At 38.4% G+C, this 27,667-nt stretch overlaps 1 protein-coding gene across 1 annotated transcript in view; it reads right to left on the bottom strand.

Moving 5' to 3' along the window:
* FER (FER tyrosine kinase) overlaps positions 1-27,667 on the bottom strand; it is a 418,591-nt gene that overhangs the window by 350,080 nt on the left and 40,844 nt on the right. The window contains exons 3-4 of the mRNA XM_070462680.1: positions 9,596-9,769; positions 990-1,089 (exon numbers count right to left, since the gene is read on the bottom strand). Of these exons, the coding sequence (XP_070318781.1) occupies positions 990-1,089; positions 9,596-9,769 (274 nt within the window). The remainder of the gene's footprint in view (positions 1-989; positions 1,090-9,595; positions 9,770-27,667) is intronic.

Raw genomic sequence — 27,667 nt, 5'->3', positions numbered from 1 at the left:
GGGAAGGGAGGAGAGGAGGGAAGCAGGGAACAGCAGGAGGAGGAGGGAAGAGGAGGCAGAAAGGCCAGAAACAAGGAAGCGAGAGCGGGAGCTCGCTTTGAAATCCCTCTCTCTTCTAGTCTACTGGGAATAACAAGAACACCCCACTCTCATTGTGCAAAATATATCCAAACACGGGAGCTATTCATCTCATTTACCTCAACAACACAAGAGAAGAACATTCAAGCAGAAGACAAAGGCAGAAGACAGTAATAAGAGAGAAAGATAAGGCACATAGTAAAACTTTTTCAGAGCTGCTTGTTGCTTAGCGGCTCAGCGTGCGTGACTGGTGCGCACAAGGTCTATAGCCCACCAGGCTCCTCTGTCCACAGAATCATCCAGGCAAGAATGCTGGAGTCGGTTCCCATTTCCTTCCCCAAAAGAGCTGCTAATAATGCTGATAGAAAAATGCTGAAGAAAAAAAGACCTTTATAATTAAAAAATCTAAATATGAAGACTATTTAGTCACATTTACAACTATAACCAGAAATCTGTTAAAAACATAACGTTTCTCTTTCCACTTTACTTCCAAAGCATATTATGAAAATTTTAGGACAACAAAAATCAAGCTCTAAAAGCAAAACTAAGCTATAAAATGACTTGTGATTTTAACGGTACTTAAATACAGGTAAAAAGAGGATCAATAAAGTCTTCTAAACAAATATGACTTTATTTTTCTTCTTTAACATTAAATGAGTAAGTCTGAAGGCTGAGGGAAAATTTCAAACATTCTTTGCACTCTACCACAAGCACTATGTAATTCTGTTTAGTATGAACTACTCAAAAACAGTTTCCACCTCAAAAAGAAAACATCATTCAGTTTGATAATTTGATAATTTACCTATATGTTAATCGCTCTAAGTGGATTCATTCCACCACTTATAAAGATAACTTTCAAATGATAAAAATAAAAGTCACGACAATAAACATTGCTCCTAATTGTGCCATACCTTTAGCTACAGCTTCTTTATATTTCTCTTTGGCGGAATTCATTTCTTTTATTAATTGTCTATAGCTGGTTTTTAATTTCTCTAATTCTGTCTTTGTAACCTGTCAAAAAAAAAAAATTAAAAAAGATTTTTAAATGCTTAAATTTACATCTGTCAAGAACTTAAATTTCAAAGCATTAACTGATGCCTGTGAGTCAGAAGTGCTCTTTAATATATAATTATAAACAATAAACTAAAATTAGCTTAGAAATTGGTGATAAATTCAAAAGCATATGAAAAAAATTAAAACATTTCTTAAAAAGAAGAGCAAATCATAAACTAGTGCTGTCATTACCTAAAATTTAAAGGCCAATAATTTATTTCTATGTACAGAAATATTTTCTCTAATAAAAAAGCTAATTTAAAACTCTTATTTTAATCATACAGAATAACTCCGAGTTGTCATAATTCATCATTTCTAATGTAATGAATGTGAATTCATTCAGTTCTAATGTGAATTTTTTTTTGCACTGTAACATCTCTGAAAAGATGCATCTAATTACTGTAGACCAGGCAGCATTCATGACGGTGGTCACGGCATGCACACATTAACTTGGTTATTATTCCTGCAGAAAGGCTTGACAAACCCAAGTCCTGGACTCTGCAGTCAGCCATAAAAAGCATTCAAGAAAAAATTGAGCAATGTTGTAAAGTAATTAGCCTCCAACTAATAAAAATAAATGGAAAAAAAACAAAAAAAAAAAAAAAAAAAATTGAGAATCTTAGATGGTATCTGAAAAACAACTAATGAGACTTTTGAGAAGAGTTAAGAAATCAGCAGCATTAAAAACTTACTAAAGGGACATAAGCAACTTGGAAGAAAGTCCCAGAGCCTACTTGAAACAAATTCTGATCACCAAGGTTCTTGACAGCGTGGAGGACGGCACTGCGTAAGTGAACAAAACTGTCAACTATGATAGATATGTGCTAATTCACTTCAGTCGTGTCCGACTCATTGTGATTCTATGATTTGTAGACCACCAGGCATCTCTGTCCATGGGATTCTCCAGGCAAGAATATTAGACGGGGTTGCCATGCCCTCTTCCAGGGGATCTTCCAACCCAGGGATCGAACCCACATCTCTTATATCTCCTGCACTGGCAAGAGGGTTCTTACCACTAGCGCCACCTGGGAAGCCCCATAATATATAGATACCATTTGTCATTTAGTCGTGTCCAACTCTTGCAACCCCATGCACTGTAGCCCGCCCGGTTTCTCTATCCATGGAATTTCCCAGGCAAGAACACTGCAGTGGGTCACCATCTCCTTCTCCAGGGGATCTTCCTGATGCAGGGATCGAACCTGCATCTTCTGCACTGTAGGCGGATTCTTTACAGACTGAGCCAGCAGGGAAGCCCATGATACAGATGCAGATAGAAGTGACTTCAAATCCTTTCCTTTTAAAAGAAGACCTCACTGGTTAACGTGTCTTAATGGACTTTACCTTTTAGAGCAGTTTTAGTATCACAGCAAAACTGAGCACAAAGTACAGAAAGTGAAAGTGAAGTGAAGTCGCTCAGTCGTGTCTGACTCTTTGTGACCCCATGGACTGTAGCCCACCAGGCTCCTCTGTCCATGGGATTCTCCAGGCAAGAACACTGGAGTGGGTTGCCATTTCCTTCTCCAGGGGATCTTCCTGACCCAGGGATCGAACCTGGGTCTCCCACACTGCAGGCAGATGCTTTACCCTGAGCCACCAGGGAAGCCCTGGTGTACAAAGTACAGAGATTTCCCATTTGTCCCTTATCCCTACTCGTGCACGGCCTCATTGATTATCAACATACTCGAGTTTGTTTGTACGTTCGTTACAACTGATGCACCTATAAGAACATGTCACTATTGCACAAGTGCACAGTTTACATTAAGTTCCACTCGTGGTGTATATTTTATGGTCTTGAACAAACATACAATGACATGTATCCCAGCGCTACAGGACCACACACTGTGGTTTCACCATCATAAAACCTTCGGTGTTCCACTTGTTCAGAAACCTCTAGGAACCAATCATCTTTTCACTACCTTGGTAGTTTTGACTTTTCGAGAACATGCTGTAGAATCATATATACTTTTCAGAATGGCTTCCTTCACTTGGTGGGCTTCCCCGGTGGCTCAGATGGTGAAGAATCTGCCCACACTGTGGGAGGCCTGGGTTCACCATGGACAGAGGAGCCTGGCGGGCTACAGTCCACGGGGTTGCAGAGACTCAGACACAACTGAGCAACCAACACTTTCACTTTCTTTCACTTGGTAATATACATTTAAGGTTCCTCCATATCTTTCTTGGTAGCTCACTTCCTTTGAGCGCTCAATAATATTCCATTGTCTGGATGCACCACAGTTTATCCATTCATTACTAAAAGATATCTTGGTGGTGTCTAAGTTTTGACAATTACGAATAAAGCTGTTATAAACTGCTATGTGTGGGCTTTAGTGTAGACATATGTTCTCAACTCCTTTGGATAAATACCAAGGAGCTCAATTTTTGGAACCTATGGTAAGACTATTTTTATTTTTGTAAAACACAACCAAACTGTCTTCCAAAGTGGCTGTATTATTTTGCAATCCCACCAGCAATGAATGAGAGTTCCTGTTGCTCCATAACCTGACCAGTATTTGATGTTCTGGACTTGGGGCATTCTAATTTGGGACAGTGGTATCTCATTGGTCCTTTATTTGCATTTCCCTGATGGCATAAAATTTGAACAAATTTTTATCTGCTTATTTACCATCTGTATATCTTCTTCGGTGATGTGTTTATTTTTTCATAAGGTTGCTTCTTTTCTTAGTAGACTTATTAGAGTTCTTTGTGTATTTTAGATAACAGTCCTTTATCAAGTGTCTTTGCAAACTTCCTGTCCCGGTTTACCAGTCCATCGTCTCATTCCTCTGATATTGTATTTTGTAGAAGTGGGTTTTGGGGGGTTTTTCTGAGGAGAATCTGTGTGTGTGTGTGTGTGTGTGTGTGTGTGTGTGTGTGTGTGTGTATTTGGAGCAGGCAAGAAATACGGACACTTCCCTCTGCATGACTGCCCAACGCAATTCACTGCTCTGGTCTCAGGAAATTGAACATTTGTCCATTTTGCACACCTTTAAACTGATGTATCCCAGTCACATCTGTTGTTGAAACCTGTCTGAAAATTTTGCCAACCTGGTTCATTTTATCTTGAGTATCAGGCTGCTTTCAGTTCATTGTTTCTTTTAAATTTATGAAGTCATTAAATAGTTCATACTTGCTTATAGACTACCCAGAGTGTGCTTGAGACCCGCATGAGTTTCACTTTCAATGCTCTTCCTTTCCTCTTGATTCTGTACTGAAGATGCCACACCCCTGGAAACTAGAGTCACAGCTTTGTACTTTGACTCACATCAAAGTAAGTAAAAATAAGTAAAACTTCTCTGAATGAAAACTCAAGTAGTTCCTTTGCTGTATGCCACACACGTCACACATATTTCTGCAGAGTTATAATTTTTTAAGAAAAGAAAGAAAAGAGGGAATTCCCTGGCAGTCCTGTGGTTAGAACTCTGTGCTCTCACTGCTGAGGGTCTGGGTTCAATCCCTGGTTGGTGAACTAACATCCCACAAGCTGTATGGTATAGCCAAAAATAAACATTTTTAAAAAGAAAGAGAGACAGAAAGGAAGGACGGAAAAGATACCAGAAGTCTTCAATTTTGATGAATTCCAGCTTATCAATCATTTCTTCATGGTTCATACCTTTGGTGTTATATCTAAAAAATCATCTACATACCCAAGGTTATCTAGGTTTTCTCCTATTTATCTTCCAGGTGTTTTACAGTTTTAAATTTTACACTAGGTCTGTGATCCACTGTGAGTTAGTTTTTGTGATTGGTGCACAGTCTGTGTATAGAGTCATTATGTTCACATTTTCTGTCCCTGCTCCAGCACCACTTGTTGGAAATATTAACTGCTCTTCCCTGTGTTGACTTTGCCCCGTTTTCTCAAAGATCAGTCAACTATGTTTATGTGAGTCTAGTCTGGACTCTCTATATTCTGTTTCACTGACCTATTTGTTTATCGGTTTATTGTCTTTCACAAATACCAAACTCTCTTGATTACTGTGTCCTTATAATAAATCTGGAAGTCACATAATGTCAGTCTTCCAATTTTGTTCTCCAATATTCTGTTGCCTATTCTGGGTCTTTTGCTTCTCCATATGAATTTTAGAATCAGTTCAGCATTTGCTGAGATTTTGATTGGGATGTGTATTAAATCTATAGTGCAAAATGGGAAAAACTGGTATTCTGACAATATTGAGGACACAGGACAATCATTTATTAATTGATTTCTCTCATCAGACCTCTGTCATTGTTCTCCTACAGATCATATGCCTACTTTGTTAGATTTATACCTAAGTGTTTCATTTTTTGAGGTTCTAGTGTAGATGGTATTGTGCCTTTAATTTCATACTCCACCTGCTCACTGTTAACACATAGGGAAGTGATTGACTCTCGCATGCTAACACTGTATCCTGCAAAGTGAAGTCACCCAGTTGTGTCCGACTCTTTGCGCTCATGGACTGTGGCCCACCAGGCTGTCCATGGGATTTTTCAGGCACAAATACTGGACTGGGTTGCCATTTCCTGCAAACTTGCTATAACTGATTGTTTCAAGAGTTTTTGGTGGTTCTATTGGATTATCTACATAAACAATCATGTCATTTGTAAACAATGACATTCATTCCCAATCTGTATACATTTTATTTCTTGCCCTGGTCTTGTTTCACTAGTTAAGATTTACAGGATATTTTTAACAAGCAGTGGTAAGGCAGGGGACATCCATGTCTTGCTCTGATCTTAGTGGGAAAGTTACATGTTTCTCACATTTATGTATGATGTTAGCTGGAAGTTTTTTGTAGACATCCTTTATCAAGTTGAGGAAGTTCACCTTTATTCCTAGTTTACCTGAGAGTTTTTAATCACAAATTGGTGGTATATTTTGTCAAATGCTTTCTCTGCATCTATTCATATGCTCATGTAATTTTTCTTTTTAGTTCGTTGATATAATGGATTCCATTGATTAATTTTCAAATATTGAACCAAACTTTCACACCTGAAATAAACTCCACTTAGTCAAGGTGTGTAAATTCTTTTTCTACACTGTTGGATTTTATTTCTCAATAGTTCAAGGATTTTTGCATCTATATTCATGAGAGACATTGGTCTATAGTTTCCTAATATCTTTGTCTGCTTTTGGTGTTTGATAACACTAGCATCTTAGAATGGAATTGTGGCTCAGCTGGTAAAGAATCTGCCTGCAATGAGGGAGACCTGGGTTCGACCCCTGGGTTGGGAAGATCCCCTGGAGAAGGGAACGGCTACCCACTCCAGTATTCTGGCCTAGAGAATTCCATGGGCTGTATAGTCCATGGGGTCGCAAAGAGTCAGACACGACTGAGCGACTTTTGCTTCTCTGTCTCTTTTTCCGAGGTAAGGTTGTAGAAAAGTGGTGCAATGTCTTCCTTACATGTTTGACAGAATTCACCAGTGAAGACACCTGAACTTGAAGCTGTCTGGGCCACGGTGCTTTCTGTTTTGGAAGGTTACTGATGATCGATTCCATTACTCTAATAGATACATGCCTGTTCAGACTGTCCATCTCTTCTTGTGTGAGTTTCAGCAGACTGTGTCCTTCAAGGCATGCTCCCATTTTTCCCAGCTTATCAAATTTATGGACACAGGGTTGATTAAAGAGTATTCCTTCATTATCCTTTTAATATCCATGGGATGTATAGTGATGTCCCCTCTTTCACTTCTGATATTAGTAATTTGTACCCACACTGGTTTTTTTGTTAGCCTGGCTAGAGGCTTGTTGATTTTATTCACCTTCTCGAAGAATCAGATTTTGGTTTTGTCGACTTTTCTCAATTAGTTTCATGTTTTCACTTTCACTGAGTTCTACTCTAATTTTCATTATTTCTTTTCTTCTGTGTCCTTTGGATTCAATTTGCTCTTCTTTTTCTATTGCCCTAAGGCAGAAGCATAGATGATTGATTTTAGATCTTTCTTCCTTTCTAACAAATGCAGTCCAAACTATAAATTTCCCTCTAAGCACTGCTTTTGCTATATCCCACACATTTTGATAAGTTTTCTTTTCTGTTTCATTTAGTTCAAAATATTTTTAAATTTTTCTTGAGATTTCTTCCTTGGTCCATGTATTATTTAGAAGTGTGTTGTTTAATCTCCAAGTATTTGGGGATTTTCTAGCTATCTTACTGTATCAATTCCAATCTTTTAAATATATTTTGATGTAGTCTATGACCTTGAATGTGGAATATCTTGCTGAATTGTGCCATATAAGCTTGAGAAGAATGTGTATTCCCCTGTTTTTGTGTGAAGTAGTCAACAGATATTCATCCTACCGAGCTGACTGATGACATGATTGAGTTCACTCTGTCCTTACTCGCTTTCTGTCTGCTGCATGTGTCCATTTCCAATGGGGGTGGGGGAAAGGAACCGAAACCTCCAACTGTCACGGAGGTCCACTCGTCTCTCCCTACGATTTTAACAGTTTCTGCAGCCCTACCAACATCTGACGCTCTGCTGTTAAGCACACGTACGTTAAGGACTGTACTCTCTTCCTGGAGAAGCGACCCCTTCAGCAGTGCGGAGCTCCCCTCTTTGTCCCTGATAAATGTCCTTGCTTTGGAGTTTCTCTTATCTGAAATTAACACAGCTACTCCCACTTTCTTCTGATTAGGGTCAGTATGGTACACCTCTCTCCATCCATTTACTATTAACCTATGTGTGTCTATATATGTAAAGTGGGTTTCTTATAAACAACATACAGTTGTTTCCCTTTCCTCAGGTTACTTAGGCTTTAGCTCAACAGCTTCTTCTGAGGACAGACCTTGTTAAGAACAGAATGCTCTGTCATTCTATGTCAAAATGTTCAAAATGGTTCCCTTCCTCTTCCACTGCCAACATCATGAGATTTTTTTTTTTTCCCTATAATCACTGTGAGAACCTGTCAGAGGTTCAGGAGGTAAAACTCACAAGTGTGAAGACCCCTAACCGAGTAGCCCCTCCAGGAGTTTTTAACCGTCAAGGCGCCAGAATTTGTCAGTCACAGTTCAGGCTTTTCTACACCTAACACTGGCTCTCAAGTCTGACACTGCTCTGATAAGCTGTGATTCTCTGTGTTCACTTGTCCATCTCTCCAGTTTGGGGGACAGTCATTTTGCTCTGTGACCTATCTTCTCTAATGGATCTAAGAAGAGTTGCTGATTTTTCCATTTGTTCAGATCTTTATTTGCTGTTAGGATGGAGTGACAACTTCTAAGCTTCTTACATGCTGGATTGGAAAATGGAAGTCTTAACTTCCGAAGTTGCTAAAAAACCAATTCACTCTTCTCAAACTGGCAAATTAATGTCTAAAAGCAAGTATTTATCCTACCTTTCTTATATGATCTATACCTCATGGCAACCAAATAGCTGATATAGGAAAAATTTTTACTGAGAATTCCAACTAACAATTACATTAGGAATGACAGAAGTAAAATATTGTCATTTTACAACCTCCACTGAACTAATGGATCTAAGCAGTGGACATCAAGTGTTTCATTAGGTGAAAGGCTGAAGAGAAAATTTTTAATAGATTGACCAGGCTGGCAACACTGGAACCTATTAACAGATAATATATACTTCTTGTTATGAAACAAAAGGAAATCTATACCAGCCCAAAATAAATAGCAAGAGTATTATCAAGCCTCTAGATCTAACTTCTAGCTTGCTGGAAAATTGAAGGATAAAGGAATACATGAAACTGCATTACAAGATGCTAACAGCAAAATCCAAAATGAAAGAATTCAATTCTACTGAGTAAATTACCGTTTCTTTAAATGCATAGCATTTTAAAAGTGGGGTGGCAAGGGGAACCTACAGATTAAAAGAGATTATTCAAAGGCGATGTATTAGCCAGGTTTGGATCATGATTCAAATGAACCAACTGCAAAAATAACACTTAACAATCATTTGAGCACAATCAGGATAATTAATAATATTAAGGAATTATCTTTATTTTTAGGTGAGTTAATGATAACACAGTTTTGTTAAAGAGAAAATTTAAAAACAAAAACAAAAACAACTGGAATTTTCTATAAAATTATCCATTGTAGAAGAAAGGTAGGTGAGAGTACAGATGAAAAAAAAACAAACCAAAATATTTGACTAGCTGGATGGATAGGCCAATGGGAGTTCATTTAATTATTCTTTCTTCTTTTGTACACTTGCAAATTTTCACAATTAAAACCACTGTAAAAAGTTAGGCAGAAGAGACAGACAGACGCTGGTTGTGAAGAAAATTTAGATGTATCCCAACTAATTTATTTTGGTGGCATTTTTTTTCATTCATGGGAATATATAATCACATATCTTATAATCAATAATGTTTTATATTCAACAAAAATAAGATACCAATTATTAGAGACATTGAAATCTATTTCTTACCAGGAAATAGTGACTAAACATTTTTTAAAGTCAAACAGGATACAGCATTTCAGTGAATTTAAAACTCACACTAAAGAAAGAATCCCAAAGCAGGAAGACAAACCTTGATCATCTCTGCCTCTATCTGCTGATGGACGCCTATGTAACTCTTCTTCACCTGCTGCTTATCTTTGATCATCATGGTGAGCCTGTGCAAGGGCCCAGAATTCAGGTCCTCTGCATGCGTCTTCATGATCCTGCTGAGCTGTTCCGTCTGCTGAATCATAAGTAGCCAAGACTTTGTAAAAAATAAGAAAAAAAATTAGCATTTGTAGTAGAGGCTTCCATTTAGCTGTGCTCAGGAACTTTAAACATTTAGTTTTACACAACTTATTACAGTAATATAAAAATAACAGGTTTCTGGCAATTATGCAATAAGTGTATGAATGTTTTGTATCTAGCATCTCTAAACTCAAGTACAAATGCTTCAAAGTTGGGTGAGCAGAGACTGTGCAGAACACCACGACAGGATTAAGGGGCTCACGGAGAATCCTCTCCTGCAGTCTTCATTTTTCTACTCCTTGTTTGTTTCCCAGCCCTCTGGCATGTTGTTTCTGCCCAAACTTTTCTATTGTCTCGGTAAGGTAACCACTTCCGAACAGTCAGATGCGGCAGAAGTTTCCCCATGCTCACTGTAACCTGTTTCTCTGAGGCATCTGATCCTACTGACTCCCACTTCCGAAACTCTCCTTGCTGGTTTCTGTCCCCTCTTATCCTTCAACGCACTGACCTGCCTTCCTCCCTGCCCACAAATTCCTTCTCAGTCTTTATACCTGCTCTCCTTTTGCTGCCTACATCTTAAATACTTGAATTCTCTAGGTTTCTATCTTTTCTCTTCTCTTAATAAATTAATTATAATAATAAATTAATAAAAACCACTAGTTTTCCAATGGTTTTTCTAGCTTAACACATTGCTTCAACAGCAGACACACATAATGCTGGGTTTGGGACACGTGGGCATATAGACACAGCTGGAAGAACAAGTCATTTGTTATTAGACTTTCTAGCATATAAGTTGGAGAAGGAAATGGCAACCCACTCCAGTACCCTTGCCTGGAAAATCCCATGGAACGGAGGAGCCTGGTAGGCTACAGTCCATGGGGTTGCAAAGAGTCAGACATGACTGAGCAACTTCACTTCCTAGCATATAAGTACTGGGGGAAGAAAGCAACAGAAGAATGCTCTTCACTGTAGGTCTTCAAAATCCTATTCAGAAATAAGTTTAGTTTGGTCAGAGAGGATACATATTAAAGATACCAGAGGAAAAAAAAAAGAGACAAGGTATGTTCCAGTATTTCTCAAAAATAATTTTTCTACACTATTACTTTTGATCTGTGAATGAACAGAATTAATTTTGTTACTTTAGTATTCCAAGGTAATCCTAAAACAAAATTTAATAAGTATCTAAATCAAAAGGATAGCCTAAAGGAAGCAAATTCTTAGTCACAGTCAGAACTCTCCAGGATCTAAGTGGGTATTCTTGTGCTTGATACACTGCAGTATATGTTCTTTTAAAAAAAGGTAATCTTTGAGGACATTTCTTTAAGGAAAAAGGTCCTTTTTATTTGTAGAATTTTAGTTGCTTTTACAAACACAAAATAAAACGACAGACAGCCTATGAACTTATATTTACTTTCAAATTCAAAACCCTGAGCACTAAGATGCTCTTGATACCATAAAGCCATTTAAAACTAATGTAGCTCTTCCACTGAAATATAAAATTTAAGAAAGATGAAAACAAGAAATTATACAAATGTGGACTAAAAATATAATCTAAATTGCCCTAATAACTCTTGGAGCTGTCTTTTTCATTTGATATTTTCACTCTAAAAAATATGTGTTAGGAAAACATTCTATATAGCATGTGCAGAATGTTAAGGCTACCAAAAATAATGTGAGAAGAATAAGCTTCTTTCTCAAAAAACAAATATCCTCTATCCTCAAATATTCTCTAAGTGCTTTGTAGCGATAAATGTTTGCGTTTCTAGGTAGGAGTCCGCGCAGCCTGGGGAGAAGTCTTCTTAGAAGCTAACGTTAAAGGTCAGATTACCCTCTGCCTCGCAGGACAGCACATCTCATCCTGTCTAATAGCCCTGTTCACTGTAGTTACTGTGGAAAGTCAAAACCTCCCTAGGAATATATTATCACCCCCACTGTCAAAGCCATAGTGACCTCAATATTTTCCATTTAGACCCAGGGCACAATCTGTAGAATCCTGTACTGTCAAGGACTCCTGCTCTGTGATTAGAAAACTCCTTATACTTTTTATCAGAACTTTCCATTTATCTTGTATCTTTAACAAAAAATCTGCTCGATCCCACTACTAACAACCTAGTAAGGCTAATAAATACTCCCTCTCTTCATAAAAAAATCTCTGCTCCTCTGGAGCTGAAGCAACCCTTAAACATCATCGGAAAGTCTTTCTGATTCTCTCTCCAAAGTCTGCCACAGATCTACCCGCTTCTCTTCATATTCCCTGCCACCCCTTTTGGAAGCTTTGATTGTCTCTGGTTTAATCTAATTGGTGTCTTCTCTTCTACTCATGCTCCTTTCCACACCATTCCCCTTAAAGCAGCGAAAGAAACTGCCATTCTCCTGCATAAAACCATATACAGGCTTTCCTTTTCATTTAAAGGAAAATCCAAACTGCCCTCTAAGACCTAAAGTGCCTCAAATTACGTATCCTCTGTCTATCCATTCAGTTTCTGTCTTGCCATCTTCTACCCAGCTAAATAAATTCTAGGAGTGTTTGTCTTTCATATCCTGAACATTCTCTCTTCCTGGGAGCTTACCCTCTCTTTCACATGGCAAGATCCATCTCTTCCATTAGGAATCAGCTAAATCTCATGCAGGTCTCATCCTTGCTATTCTCTGAGCTCTTAAAATAATTATTTATTTGTGTGTATATATATATTTTTTAAGATCTCCCCAACTACAATGGAAGCTCCATGAGGGTGAGTATTGTTTCTCCTTGTTCACTATTTTATGTATTAATGGTGATATAAAACCATGAAGTGAAAATATGCCACTAAAAGATTTTTTTTAATTGTTTCAAACTGGAATTAGATAGCATGAGTGAGTGAGTGAAAGTCGCTCAGTCGTGTCCTACTCTGTGACTCCACGGACTATATAGTCATGGAATTCTCTAGGCCAGAATACTGGAGTGCGGTGGGAGACCTGGGTTCAACCCCTGGGTTAGACAGCATGAAGCAATGCCAGCTACGGTGGGGAAGGAAAACTTAACACGTCTATCGTCAACTGATGAAACAAGGGAGGGATCAGAGCAGCACATAACGAAGTAAGAAGTGCTGGCCTAAAAGAAACGAGTGGGCAAGAAGATGTTTGGGTGGTGTGTGACGAGAATTAGACACATGGCTGGAACATCTGCTATAACGAGATATGAGTAAATGCTACCAGATGCCTGATAAAGAAACAAAAAGGATGCATTTCAACATTTGTAATAAAACTGATACAGCACTTTGCAGATATGGCTCTTTAGTTCTGGCATAGCACTGGTCAAAGCATAAAATATTTGTTGATCAGGATAACTTCTGGAAGATAATTCCTTATAACCTAATAAACAAAATAATCATCTCATCTGCAGGCCATCTGCAGACATTCAAATTGCTTTATTATACAGAATCCTGCTTAAATGATTAATAATGTTCCTCATAATGGAATTTTACCAGCAGTCAGAGTCACTAATGCTGGAAGCTACAGATAGAGTAAGAAATTTTAAAAAAGTAAAAATATCTGGTTTAATTTTACAAAAATTTAATCACAGGCAAAGAATAATAGAACTTGAAAATAAAACCACTGTGGTCAAGTTGACAAAATAGAATATAAGTATATTAACTTTTCAGAGAAGAGCTACAAAATATGAAAGTAGGAGTAATTTAACTATAATAAACTAGACAAAAATCCCAAAGGATACTAACAAAAATCAAGAGTGAGAGACTGATAAGAAGTATAAGTGTATTCATTTCTCAACTTTTCATCTATGTCAATAGACAGCATTAACTAGAAAGTTTATAAATAAAGAGACACAGATTTAAGCGTGTAATTCTTAAGCTTCAAAAATTAAACAAATGATGTTTAAAAAGGCAGACTTTGCAGGCTTCCTCTATCACAAAAATAATTTTTAAAGAAAGCTAACCACTAAAAAAGGAAAGAAAACTTAAAATTTTTAAATGATTCAGAATAAAAATAAGTGGCAAAATAAAAATAACAACATCTGTTACACAGTACATAAAAATATTACCTGTTAAATAAACATCTACAAGAAGGAAAATTATTATCAGAGGGGGAAAAACTTCATTGTACACTATAATTAAGAAATATCAGTAAAGTAAAAAAACATGTAACAATAAAAAAAATGGTAGGGAAATCCCTCCAGAAAAATATGAACAATAAAATTCAACAGTCATTATATTCAAATGATCTAAAACTGAATTTTAGACATAAAATATAAAACAAGGAAGGGCAAAATATGATGCCCAAGAATATCACTCACAATTAATATATAACCATTGTGATTCTTTTCATTCTAGAAATCAGTGCATCCAAACAAAAAGCAAAAATGAGGGAATGCAATTATAAATCAAAAGTGGTGGGAGAATTAAATACATTCACCTCTATCTATGATAGAAAGTGAAGTCGCCCAGTCGTGTCCGACTCTTTGTGACCCCATGGACTGTAGACTACCAGGCTCCTCTGTCCATGGGATTCTCCAGGCAAGAATACTGGAGTGGGTTGCCATTTCCTTCTCCAGGATCTTCCTGACCCAGGGATCGAACCCGGGTCTTCCACATTGTAGGCAGACGCTTTACCGTCTGAGCTACCAGGGAAGCCCAGACTAAACCAAAAAAATAAATAATACAGAGTAGCTGAATAAGAAATTTAGTAATTAATATGTTTGATTTATCATCATATATAAAACTCTACACATTATAGGTCTAGAAAATGTCTATTTTAGAAGAATATTTTTTAAAATTAGATAATATTGTGCTATAAAAATCTGCCTAAATTACTCAAAAATAGAAATAGGTCATGGTAACTCCAGTATCTAGCTTCTTTCAATTAAAGAAAAGAAAATCAGAATTTTTTAAAGGAAAAAATCAAATCGTTTCTACAAAATGCACAGGCCAAAAAAAATTTTTAATCTAAAAGAAATCCTGGAAATAACAGTAAGTAAAATACTATCAAGATTCATGATATATAGCTCAATTTGTTCAAAGATTTACTTTGCTCAAAGATTTACTTCTATTTCTAAGCAAAAAAAGTTTAAAAAATGTTTATTAAAATTCAAGTTTATAAGTTAGAAAAGGGAGAACAATGTAAAACTAAGGAAAGTACAAAGGAGAAATTGAAAAGAAAAAATTAAAAATATTTATTAATCAAAAATTAAAAATAGAAAAAATAATGTTGATAGCATTAAAAAGGAGAGGTTAGCAATGACAAAGGAAATAACAATAAAAGAAAGTATATAAGATTTATAATTAGAAAAGAGAAATCACCATAAGTTAAGATGAAATTACAAAAACTATGAGAAGAATCTGAAAATAAATGAAGTGGCTCCTTTATTTCTTTTAAAGACAAATGCAAATTAGTAAAACTGACATTTCAAGAGATAGCACACAGATCATTCCACTTTCTGCTCACAGGCACACTCTCAGTCCTTTACGGGCTGGAACCTGATCTCTGCAAACTGTATTTCCCAGGCGGCCCCTGCTGACCAGGGCTTTTGGCTGTGTTGTGCAATGGGAGGTCCTGGCACAAGGCTGGGAGGCGGGAGGAAGGGAGAAGCCTGGACGCATGCCTGTCTCCTCTCAGATTTCTTCCCCGGTCTCTGTCTGTCTCTTGCTGGCTGCACTGAGCCTTCCCCAGGCCTCTGTGGCTCCAGATGGCAGCGGCTCCGTGGAGTCACTCATCTCTGAGTTGCCTCACCTTCCTCTGTCCACTCCGAGACCTTCAAAACCCTTTGAACATGTTTCCCCAATTAAATCCTATTTATTGAAGTGCCTGGTATCAGTTTTGTTTTTCTGATTGAATCCTATCTTTTACAGATAGAAAATTCAAAGAGGCCCATCATGGCTATTATTAGCCAATTATCAATAAAATACCTCTAAAAGAGTGTGGGGCCTCCCTCATAGCTCAGATGGTAAAAAACCACCTGCAATTTAGGAGACCCTGGTTCGATTCCTGGGTCGGGAAGATCTGCTGGAGAAGGGACAGGCTACCCACTCCAGTATTCTTGGGCTTCCCTTGTGGCTCAGCTGGTAAAGAATCTGCCTGTAATGCAGGAGACCTGGGTTCAATCCCTGAGTTGGAAAGATCCCCCTGGAGAAGGGAAAGGCTACCCACTCCAGTATTCTGGCTGTGCTCATTTAACTTCTATGCAGAGTGCATCATGTGAAATGCTAGGCTGGATGAATAATTAGTTGGAGTCAAGATGGCTGGGAGAAATATCAATAACCTCAGATATGCAGATGATACCACTCTAATGGCAGAAAGAAAAGAGGAACTAAAGAGCCTCTTGATGAAGGTAAAAGAGGAGAGTAAAAAAGCTGGTTTAAAACTCAACATTCAAAAATAAATAAATAAATAAAAATATTTAACAAACATTCAACATTCAAAAAACTAAGATCATGGCATCCGGTCACATCAATTCATGGCAAATAGAAGGTGAAAAAGAGGAAGCAGTGACATATTTTATTTTCTTGGGCTCCAAAATCATCACAAGACGGTGGCTGCAGCAATGAAATTAGAAGATGCTTACTTACTTCTTGGAAGGAAAGCTATGACAAGCCTAGACAGTGTATTAAAAAGCAGAGACATCACTTTGCTGACAAAGGTCCATCTAGTCAAAGCTATGACTTTTCCAGTAGCCATGTATGAATGCAAGAGTTGGACTATAAACAAAGCTGAGTACTGAAGAGTTGATGCTTTTGAACTGTGGTGTTGGAGAAGGCTCTTGAGAGTCCCCTGGACAGCAAGGAGATCCAATCAGTCCATCCTAAAGAAAATCAACCTTAAATATTCACTGGAAGGACTGATGCTAGAGCTGAAGCTCCAATACTTTGGCCACCTGATTCGAAGAACTGACTCACTGGAAAAGACCCTGATGCTGGGAGAGATTAAAGGCAGAAAGAGAAGGGGGCGTAAGAGGATGAGATGGTAGAATGGCATCACTGACTCAATGAACATGCTGCTGCTGCTGCTAAGTCGCTTCAGTCGTGTCCGACTCTGTGCAACCCCACAGACGGCAGCCCATCAGGCTCCCCCGTCCCTGGGACTCTCCAGGCAAGAACACTGGAGTGGGTTGCCATTTCCTTCTCCAATGCAGGAAAGTGAAAAGTGAAAGTGAAGTCGCTCAGTCGTGTCAGACTCTTTGCGACCCCATGGACTGCAGCCCACCAGGCTCCTCCATCCATGGGATTTTCCAGGCAAGAGTACTGAGTGGGGTGCCATTGTCTTCTCCCAATGGACACGAGTTTGAGCAAACTTCAGAGTATAGTTAAGGACCCCTGTCCAGCCCAGCGTGCTACAGTCCATGGGGTCACAAAGAGTCAAACACAACTTAGTGACTGAACAACAACAATCAGAACCATATCTGAGTCAGCAGCCTTGGGACATTCAAATGTTTTATAATGACAATATAATAATTTTCATAAACTGATTACATATATGAAACCATCAACTGCATAATTTTATTCTGATGAGTTTCTGGATATCTTTTTTTCTTACAGCATTTAAAATTTCTTTCCCTGTAAACAGAGCAGGTATTGACTAGTCTCCTTCTCTGCATGGTTTATATCCCAGTATCCAGAAATGTCTACAGATATGATCTCATCTGGTGAATATTTTTAAAGAACCAAAGGACTGAGTTTACTTAGTGAGTCAGCAAGAAATGGGTCATCTGAGTTAAATACATCATTTAACATCAGGGGAATTTCAGCTTCTCTGTTTAATAGGTGGTGGTTTAGTCGCTAAGTCCTGTCCAACTCTTGAGACCCCACGGACTGTAGCCTGCCAGGTTTCTCTGTCCATGGGATTCTCCAGGCAAGAATACTGGAGTAGGTTGCCATTTCCTTCTCCAGGGGATCTTCCCGACCCAGGGATCAAACCAGAGTCTCCTGCATGGCAGGCAGATTCTTTACCAACTGAGCTACAAAGGGAAGCCTACCTTTATGACAATGGAAGGGCTGAAACCTTGAAGACCCTGTTATTCAAGTAGTATAAATTCTCAGATTGTCAAACATTTAACATAATCAAAACAAATCCTGAATAAAAATACTAGGTAGGCAAAAAAAATTATTAAACACTTTAAAATAAAATAGAATCAAAATAAAAAAAATAGAATCAAAATAATCAACACAATCGAAGTCAGTATCTGGGTTCTAAAGACTGGTCCCAAATATGCTGACCCACGTCAGCTCACTCATCATCCAACCTCAGCAGTAAAAGGGCCATTTCCGGAAACCACAGCACTACTAGAATATTGCTACTACTATTGAAAAAGAGAAAGTCTAAACGTTTAAGCAGGGACTTCCCTGAGTCCAGCGATTAAGATGCCGAGCTCCTCACACAGAGGGCAAGGGTTCAGGGAACTAAGTCAGGAACTGGGAAGGGAGCTAAGATCCCACGTGCCGCGGGTGCAGCTTAAAAAAGTTTAAAAAATGTCTAAGCACAGATGCAGGCCACAAAGGAAACTGCATTACCTTCTCTTTTCTAATACTTCCAGTTTTCTAGACTCGGCGCCCCTCAATTGCTTCTGTTCTTCTGGGACTTAAAGGTCACCCGTGTTGTTCTTCTGAGGAGCAGCGATAACGGTCCTTCAGAAGCGGATCACGTCAGCTCAGCAGTCTGTCACCTAAAGTTAGGGGCTGGGTTCCAGATCCCCGCAGTCCCTTCGCGCTCCAACACCCAGGAACTGTTCTCTGCTTGGCTGCTTCCCTCGCCATCCTCACAAACCCCCTGAGCTCTGCGCCCGTGTCCACAGGACGCCTGTGCTGCCCCAGCTCTAGCGGATCTCTGTTAGTACAGGGATGGCCTGTTTGGGAATTTTAGAGAAAGCAGGAAATCACAGTACGGAGATGTGTGCCTCCCCCTCCAGTTTCTGGGCTAACACTCCTGTCCTCCACCCTGCTGCACCCCACTCCCATTCCCCATCCCCGGCCATGTCCCAGAGAGGCAGTCCTGTCGTTCCCTACTTCCTGCATCCTCCAAATTTCCTCCAGTGGCTCTTCCAGTTCAAAACAGTTTACGAAAACAACTCTTCACTTCCTCAGTCCAACCAGTTCTTCCAGCTACTGCCCAATCTAATCTTTTTTAAAAGCCCTCAAACAGACTTCTGAGGTTAAATAAAAAATTAAAACCCTGCATTTATTTCCAGCTGGCATGAATCAGGCTGTATACTTAGGATGCTCCCTTTCTCTGAAGCTCTATCAAATAAATGCTGTTTTCTTTCTTGCATTCTCTGTAATAAAGACCCAAACAGTGAGTTTACGTTCTCCCCAACTCCACCCCTATTAAAGCTGACCTTGCTTGTCTAGACAGCTTTTTCCTCTTCCTCTTTAACATTATCTACCTACCTCTGATATATCCATAGATTGCCTCTTACTTACCCCTTATATCAATAATCTGAAACACATATCTTCATCTTATAAGTGGTATCAGAGAGATTAAGTAATCTTAATCACACAATTAAGGTCATACAGCTAAGAAATGGAAGAGTTCAACTTCAACGCAAATCCACCTCTTAGCGTGCTGGACCTAATACCACCTCAGGTGTCTGGAGGACACAGAAGGATGGGAACGTAACAACTCTCGCATCAAAGTAATAAAAATTGCTTTGAGAATAATTACCTATGATAAACTGATGAGAGGACCTTACAAACTGGTTACATATTCCATTAATCTCTATCCAGTACTTTATCGTTAAATTACAAGCTTAAGAGCCACAGGGAAAGCCGTCTCCCTGCAGACCACCTGCTTTGCAGCATGAGCTGCAAACAGTAAAGCGAAGAAGTCCGTGCGGGCCAAGATTGGTGAGTCATTCTTGGTATGACACACTCTGCTAGAAGAAACGAAGATGAAAACAAAAGAGGACTGTCACTGTACTTAAGTTTCTAACTAGAATAACGAACCACACTTCAAATCTCCCTAATCAAAGTAATTAAGAAATAAACCATCTCCTTACCTAACCAACCCCAATACCACACTGAATAACTAGAAACAGCACCAGTTTAAGTGGACACACTCGTAGTGTACATTTCTTTATGCTCCAGGAAAATAAAACGACTGGTTTGGGACTTTCAGTTTCTAGAACATTTTTCAGAATATCAATTCATATATTAAAGAATACTAATACCTCATAAAATACTGATTTTTTTACATGCATGCATGCTAAGAACCTTGAGTTGTGTCTAACTCCTTGTGACCACAGCCCACCAGGCTCCTCTGTCCCTGGGATTCTCCAGGCAAGAACACTGGAGTAGGTTGCCATGCCCTCCTCCAGGGGATCTTCCTGATCCAGGGACTGAACCCAAGTCTTTTATATCTCCTGCATTGGCAACAGGTTCTTTACCACTAGCACCACTTGGGAAATGCATTATTTCAAAAGATTTTCTGAATTTCTAAATGTGATTATTTTATATTTTATTTGATATTTACATTTAGTCATATTGTTTTGTGACCAAAAATAATTCCTAGAAATAAATGCATCTCTTATTTCACAGTAAAAAAGACAAATAATGATTCAATTTACAGGAATTTTAATCTCCCCTACATCCCCTCCCCTCCCAAAAGGGGATCAGTTGCATACATTAAATATCAGCCCAGGTTTCTAAATCAATGAGCACTAAAATGTCCATTTTACTCTTAGGAAGCCAACAGAAGTAAACACTATTAGTTACACTAGAATGAATGCACAATATAAAAAAAAGTAAACACTGTACTCAATTTTTTGAAAACAGAAAACTACAAATAGGGAAATTTTTTCTGTCTTTTAGAAAAGCATGCTTTCCACCTCTGAACTAACACAGGTATGTGGTGAGATAAATGAGTATTCCACAAACAGGGAGTAATTTCAGTGTTCTGAGTTCATTACACCAAAAAATACTTATTCTGGGACACTGAGTCAAAGAACAGCTACTAAGAGAGCTATAATTACTGTAAAGTATTGAAAATAATCAACAAAATGACTCAAGCTTGAAAAATACCTAAATAACAGTTGTCGTAAATAGCTTTTCTCTACAAAGTGTATCTTCCAACTACTTGCTTGCCTTCTTCTTGCTTGAATACTTTTAAATACAACATAAAAATACATAAAAAGGAATGTATGATTTCTGTGCACAATAAGTCAAAATAAATGTTTCTGAAACAACACTTTCGTTCAGAGTCTGCCCATTACAAAACAAGGATGTTTTTGAAATCTCTAAATCCTTGTGTGACACAGAAACTTAGAAGACGAGCCCTTAAATTTTCCTGACCCTGAGCTTTCCAAAGCCTGAGCGGCAGGTGCAGGGAAGCCTCAGGCAGTCTCCCTTCTGAAGAGCCCGCCTTCTGCATGTTTTTAAGTTTCCAGCTCTCCTAGGCCAGCTCTGCAATGAGTGCTACAGTAAGAGTCACGCAGCAGCCTTTAAAAACACCAGCTCCTGAAGCCCCTGACCAGAGACTCTGATTCAATAGGTTTGGGATGGGGTCTCGGCATCAGTATTTTAAAGCTCTCCAGGTAACTCTAAGTTCTGCTATAACAAAACATTTGTGTCTCTAAATCACTGTGACATGCAATCACACAGTACAAATGAATATCTTATGGGAAACCAGTGTTAAAAGCATAATGCTCAAAACCTTCTTCAGGGACGTAAATTGACTGCAACTTTTTTAAGATTAAAAAAAAGATACAACAATAGAAACTTTACATGATCTTACTTGCACTAAATAATTGAGATGTAAAGTCGGTCCTCCATAATGCCGGGTTCCACATCCACAGATTCAATCTCAGATCAAAAATACTCAGGGAAAAAAAAAGTTCCACAAAGTCCCAAAAGGCAAAACTTCAACTTACTGTACACCAGCAACTATTTAAACAGCATTTATAATATATTAGGCATTACAAGTAATCTGGAGGTGATTTTAAGTAAACAGGAGGATACACAGCAGGTTATATATAAACACTACACCATTTTATAGGAGAACGTGGGTCTCCTTGGGTTTTGGTCTCCTCAAGGGTGGCTGTGCTCAGTCGATCAGTCGTGTCCCCTCTCTGCGACCCCACGGACTATAGCCTGCCAGGCTCCTCTGTCCATGGGATTCTCCAGGCAAGAATACTGAGTGGGTTAAAGTGCCCCCCTCCAGGGAACCTTCCCAACCCAGGGACTGAACCCAGGTCTCCCGCATTACAGGCAGATTCTTTACCAGCTGAGCCACAAGGGAAGCCCAAGAATACTGGAGTGGGTAGCCTATCCCTTCTCCAGGGGATCTTCCCAACTCAGGAACTGAACTGGGGTCTCCTGCATTGCAGGTGGATTCTTCACCAGCTGAGCTACCAGGGAAGCTCCAATCTCGAGGTTGGGGGCATCCTGTGACATGACAGTACCTTGAAAAGAAGCTTGCTCATCAAAGCAGGTGTCACAAAGGGTGCAGCTTGTCAGTTGTAAACTGACAGGAAGAGCTATCTGATTTGAACAGAAAATTGCAGTATCACAGGTAAGTGGATACTCCTCATAACACAAGGGGCAAACAAGGGAGCCTGTAAATGAGGGAAGTGTGTGTGTGTGTGTGTGTGTGTGTGTGTGTGTGTTTTATATGCTCCTAAGCGGCTCAGCTCAGAGATGCAGTTTTCAGCAGTCACCTAGTCTCTTCCAGGTTTGTACAGAAGCTACTGTAAAATGCATTATGCTTAAACTGCCCCCTAATATATCAGCTGCACAGGAACAAATTCATGTTCTTAAATCCAGTGTTACAGCAGAACAGACTCTATACTTAGGCTTACGAATACAAAGAAAGCTAGAACTGTAGTTATATAAGTTACTGGAATTCTTGAACAACTTGGAGGTTGAGGGCACCAACCCACCACCTAGCAGAAAATTTTCATAACTTTTACAGTTGGTCCTCACTCTGCACAGCTCCGAATCCTCAAATTTAACCAACCTCAGAGAGTGTAGTACTATAGTAGGCAACTGCATGTGAGTGTGACTACTGAGTAATAAGGCTGACTTACTACTGGCTCCTCAAAGAGCATTTTTAATCACTTTTAACCCCACATAGTACATGGAACATTGTCAATATTTCAAGCCATTTCATGTTTAAAAGGTAAACTTAATATCTCCCTTCAAATATGTTGATAATTAATCTGTATCGCTATACTATTTCACAAGGAAGTTGACTATATTCTACAGATATACTTTTATTTTTACTTTTTTTTTTAGCTTTAACCTATACCATATGTAACTTTTAGGTAGAAAACATGATAATTAGTTACACACACATACTGTAAATTGATTACCACAATAAGGTCAGTTAATACTTCTATTCTCTTATGTAATTACTTTCTCTCCTGGAGTGATAATTTAAGATCAACTCTTTTAACAACTTTCAAGGAATACAATACTGTTCATTACAGTTACCATGCTGTACATATCCCAGAGCTGGAACTTTACAGTCTTTGATCAACGTCTACTCATTTCTTCTACCACCCAACCCACCTCACGGAAACTACCATTCCGTTCTCTATTTCCCTGAGTTTGGGTTTTAGTTTTCACATGTAACTAAGAACATGTATTATTTGTCTTTGTCTGACTTATTTCACTTGGCGAATGACCTCAAGAAATATGTTGTCACAAAAGGCCAGATTTCCTTCTCTTCTATGATTGAATAGTATTTCATTGTGTATAGATAGTACATATACCATATTTTCTTCATCCATTCATCCACTGATGGATGCTGAAGTTACTTCCATATCTTGGCTATTATAAATAACGCAATGAACATGAGGGCACAGATATCTCTTCAAGACAGTAATTTCATTTCTCTCAGACATATACTCAGAAGTGGAATTGCTGGATTATATGGTAGTTTTATTTTTAATTTTTTGAGGAACCTGCACACTCTTTTCCAAAGTAACAGTACCAGTTTACGACTTCTATGTCTTCTTTAAAAAATGTTTATTCAAATCCTCTGCCCATTTCTTAGATGGATTGTTCCATTATTTGCTCTTGAGTTTTTAAGTTCTTTTTTTTTTTTGCTGGCTTATAACATTATATAACTTTCAATATTCTGGGCTTCCCTTGTGGTTCAGTTGGTAAAGAATCCGCCTGCAATGCAGGAGACCTGGGGGTTCGATCCCTGGGTTGGGAAGATCTCCTGGAGAAGGGAAAGGCTACCCACTCCAGTGTTCTGGCCTGGAGAATTCCATGGACTGTATAGTCCATGGGGTCGCAAAGAGTCAGACATGACTGAGCGACTTTCACTTTCACTTCATACAATATTCTATTTCTATATTCTCTGCAGTGTGCTCACCAACAAAGAGTTACTTCCCATCTGTCGCCATACAGTCAATGCCCTTTACCCATTTGGCCCCAGCCCCTTCGCCTCTGATAACCACTACTCTGTACTCTGTATTTATCTGTTTGCTTTTGTTACATTTAGTTTGCTCATTTAGTTGGGGTTTTTCTTTTTTATTTTTAAAAATATTCCATTTAAGAGTAAAAGCATTTATTTTTCTTCAACTGATGTATCTCACTTGCTGTTGAGTGGTATGAGTGCTTCATACATTTTGGATATTAGTCTCTCAGCAGACACGGGGTTTGCAGACATCTCCCAGTTGGCAGGCTGTCTCTGCATTCTGCTGACGGGGACAGAAAGCGTTTAATCTGATATAGTCTCATTTGGGTTTTGTTTGTTGGTTTGGTTTTTTGAAAGATCTTGCTATGACTGACAAAAAGTATACTATCTCTTCTACGAATTTTATGGTTTGAGGTCTTATATTCACGTCTTTAATAGAGTTTGAGTTTATTCTTTTACATGCATAGGACAGTGATCTAGTTTCATTCTTTTCCATGTGACTATACATCTTCCAAACACAATTTATTGAGAATATTTTTTTCTCCATTGTATGTTCTTTGCTCCTGTCATAAATTAATTATATATATATTTGTGTGGATTTCTGGGCTCACAATTCTTTTCACTGGTCTATGTGTCCAATTTTCTGGCAATACAATGCTGTTTTAATTATAATAGCTTTGTGATATAACTTGAAGTCAAGGAGTGTGATGCCTCCAGTTTCATCCTCTCTTCTCAGGATTATTTTAGTTATTCAGGGTTGTCTTTTTGGTTCCATACAAATTATAAGATTTTTTGTTCTACTTCTGTGAAAAATATCCTTAGCGTTTTGATTTGTTGTTGTTTAGTTGCTAAGCCAAGTCCAACTACTCTTTTGTGACCCTATGGACTATAGCCCACCAGGTGCCTCTGTTCTTGGGATTTTTCAGGCAAGAATACTGGAGTAGATTGCCATTTCCTTCTCCAAGTGATCTTCCCAACCAGGAATTGAACCCACATCTCCTGCACTGGCAGGCGGATTCTTTACCACTGAGTCACCAGGAAACCCTTGGGATTTTCATCGGTATTACATTGAATCCATGCATCATTTTATGTAATATGAACATTTTAATAACCTTAATTTTTCCAGTCCATGAACATAGAATATCTCTCCATTTCTTTGTGTCATCTTTAATGTTTTTCAATAACATCTACCAGTTTTCAGTGTACATGTCTTTCACATCCTAGAATAAATTTACTCCTAGGTATTTTTCTTGTTTCAATTGTAAATGGGACTCTTAATTTCTTATCCTGCGAGTTGGTTGTTAGCATATAGGAACACAAAAAATTTTTGTTTTACATTGACTTTGTACACAGAAACATTATTGTTTTCATTAATTATTTCTAATAGTTTTTTTTTATGGAGTCTTTAGGGTTTTCTATATATAACACCATGGGATTCACAAATAGTGATAGATTTACTTCTTCCTTTCTAATTTGGATGCTTTTTATTTCTTGTTCTTGACTGATGGCTGTGGTTTGGACTTCTGATACTTTGTTGAATAAAAGTGTGATAGTGGACATCATCATCTTGTTCCTGATCTTAGAGATCTTTTTCACCTTTGAATATAAGCTGTGAATTTGTCATGAAAGTGAAAGTCATGCAATCGTGTCCAACTCTTTGCAACCCCATGGGTTCTCCAGACCAGAATACTGGAGTGGGCAGCCTTTCCCTTCTCCAGGGGATCTTCCTAACCCAGGGATTGAACTCAGGTCTCCCATATTGCAGGAGGATTCTTTACTAGCTGAGCCACCAGGGAAGCTGTGCATTTGTCATATATGCCCTTTATTATACTGAGGTACATTCCTTCTATACACACTTTATTGAGAGTTTTTATCATAAAGGGGTTCTGAGTCTTGTCAAATGTTCTGTTGCATCAATTGAGATGATTATATGATTTTAATCCATTATTTTGTTAATGGGATGAATCACATTGATTGATTTGTGGGTGTCAAACCATCTTTGCATCCCTGTGTGGGGAGCCAGCCTGACTGCTCAGGCTCCTTCTTGGCTCTGAGAGAGATCAAGAGGTCCCTCTCTGTCCCGCCACCCCTGATTTATTAAAGCACAGGTTGGCCTTTCTCACCTCCCTCAAGGAAATTGCTGTAGCGATCTTTCACCTGTTTTCCTGGTGCTGATAAACTCGTCATGATTGAAGCCTGTTTTCTATCTAGTTAATGTTCTATTGATCTTAATCATGTTGGGCGCTAGGGTGATGCTTTACTGATCTTAAGTGGAGGAATTTAAAACATCTGTGCCTGTAGCTCTGCACATATGCAAACCTTTAATCTATTAGTAACTCCTGTTAGCATATATATAGGTGTGGTATTCTTCAATAAAGTTGGCAGAGTCAGACGCAAGCTGACTCTGTCCCTCTCAACCCCATCTTTCTAAGTCTGTCTAAGTCTTTCTAAGTCTGTCTAAGTCTTATTTTTCTCAGGTACTCTGGTAATTGCGTTCTCGACCAGTTCGTTTGCCGGCAGGCTCCGGCATCCCTGGAATAAATCACACTTCATTATGGTATATGATCCTCTTAACGTACAGTTGCAGTATGTAAAGGGGATTGGTTCTAAGATTTGCCACGGACACCAAAATCTGCCAGATACTCAAGTCCCATAGTTGGCCCTATATATCCATGGTTCCACACCAGTGGATTCAACCAACTGTATACCATATAGTTTTGTCTTTACTACAGGGAAAAAAGCCATGTATAAGTGGATCCATGAAGTTCAAAACCTGTGTTTTCAAGGGTTAGTCGTATTGTTTATTTGGCTTACTAATATTTTGTTGAGGACTTTTGCGTCTATGCTCATCGGAGATAATACCCTGTGATTTTCTTTGTGTTTCCTGTCCGATTTGCAGATTCAAGTAATGTCAGCCTCATAAAATGAGTTGAGGCACTCTCTCCTCTTCAATTTTTTGGGAGAATTTGAGAATTTGAATGCTTGGTAGAATTAACAGTGAAGCAATCTGGTTCTGGACTTTGTTTTTTGGAATATTTTCTATTGTCTCAATCTTCTTCCTCTTGATCTGCTTATGCAGATTTGCTTTTTCTTTATGATTCAACCTTGGAAGATTGTATGGTATGACTGAAAAAACTGTGCACTGCTTCTAGGTTGTCCAATTTGTTAGTGGACAGCAGTTCATAAAACTCTTACAGTCCACTGTATTTCTGTAGTATTCACTGCTATTTCTCTTCTTTCATTTCTGATTTTTATTACCAGAGTTTCCTCTTTTTTCCTACTGAGTCTAGCTAAAGGTTTGTCAATACTTAGTACTGCCATCTTTTGTTTTCTGGTTGTTCCGTATTTCCATTGTTTCTTTTTCCTTGTTTTTCTGTCCACAATTTTACTTTGGTGATTTTCCATGAGATTTTTCTGTTTCCCTTTTTTTTTTAAAAAAAGAAATTTTTCATGTCTCTGCTCTATATTTGTTTTGTGTTTACCATGAGGTTTATATAAAACATCTCACAGATAAAATAGTCCTTTTTTCTGCTGGATGGTTTTCATTTGCTTACATGGGCTCCTTCCT

Source organism: Odocoileus virginianus, unplaced genomic scaffold (genome assembly GCF_023699985.2).
Source record: "Odocoileus virginianus isolate 20LAN1187 ecotype Illinois unplaced genomic scaffold, Ovbor_1.2 Unplaced_Scaffold_8, whole genome shotgun sequence".
Classification (NCBI taxonomy): Eukaryota; Metazoa; Chordata; class Mammalia; order Artiodactyla; family Cervidae; genus Odocoileus; species Odocoileus virginianus.
This window is presented reverse-complemented; position numbering and strand designations above follow the sequence as displayed.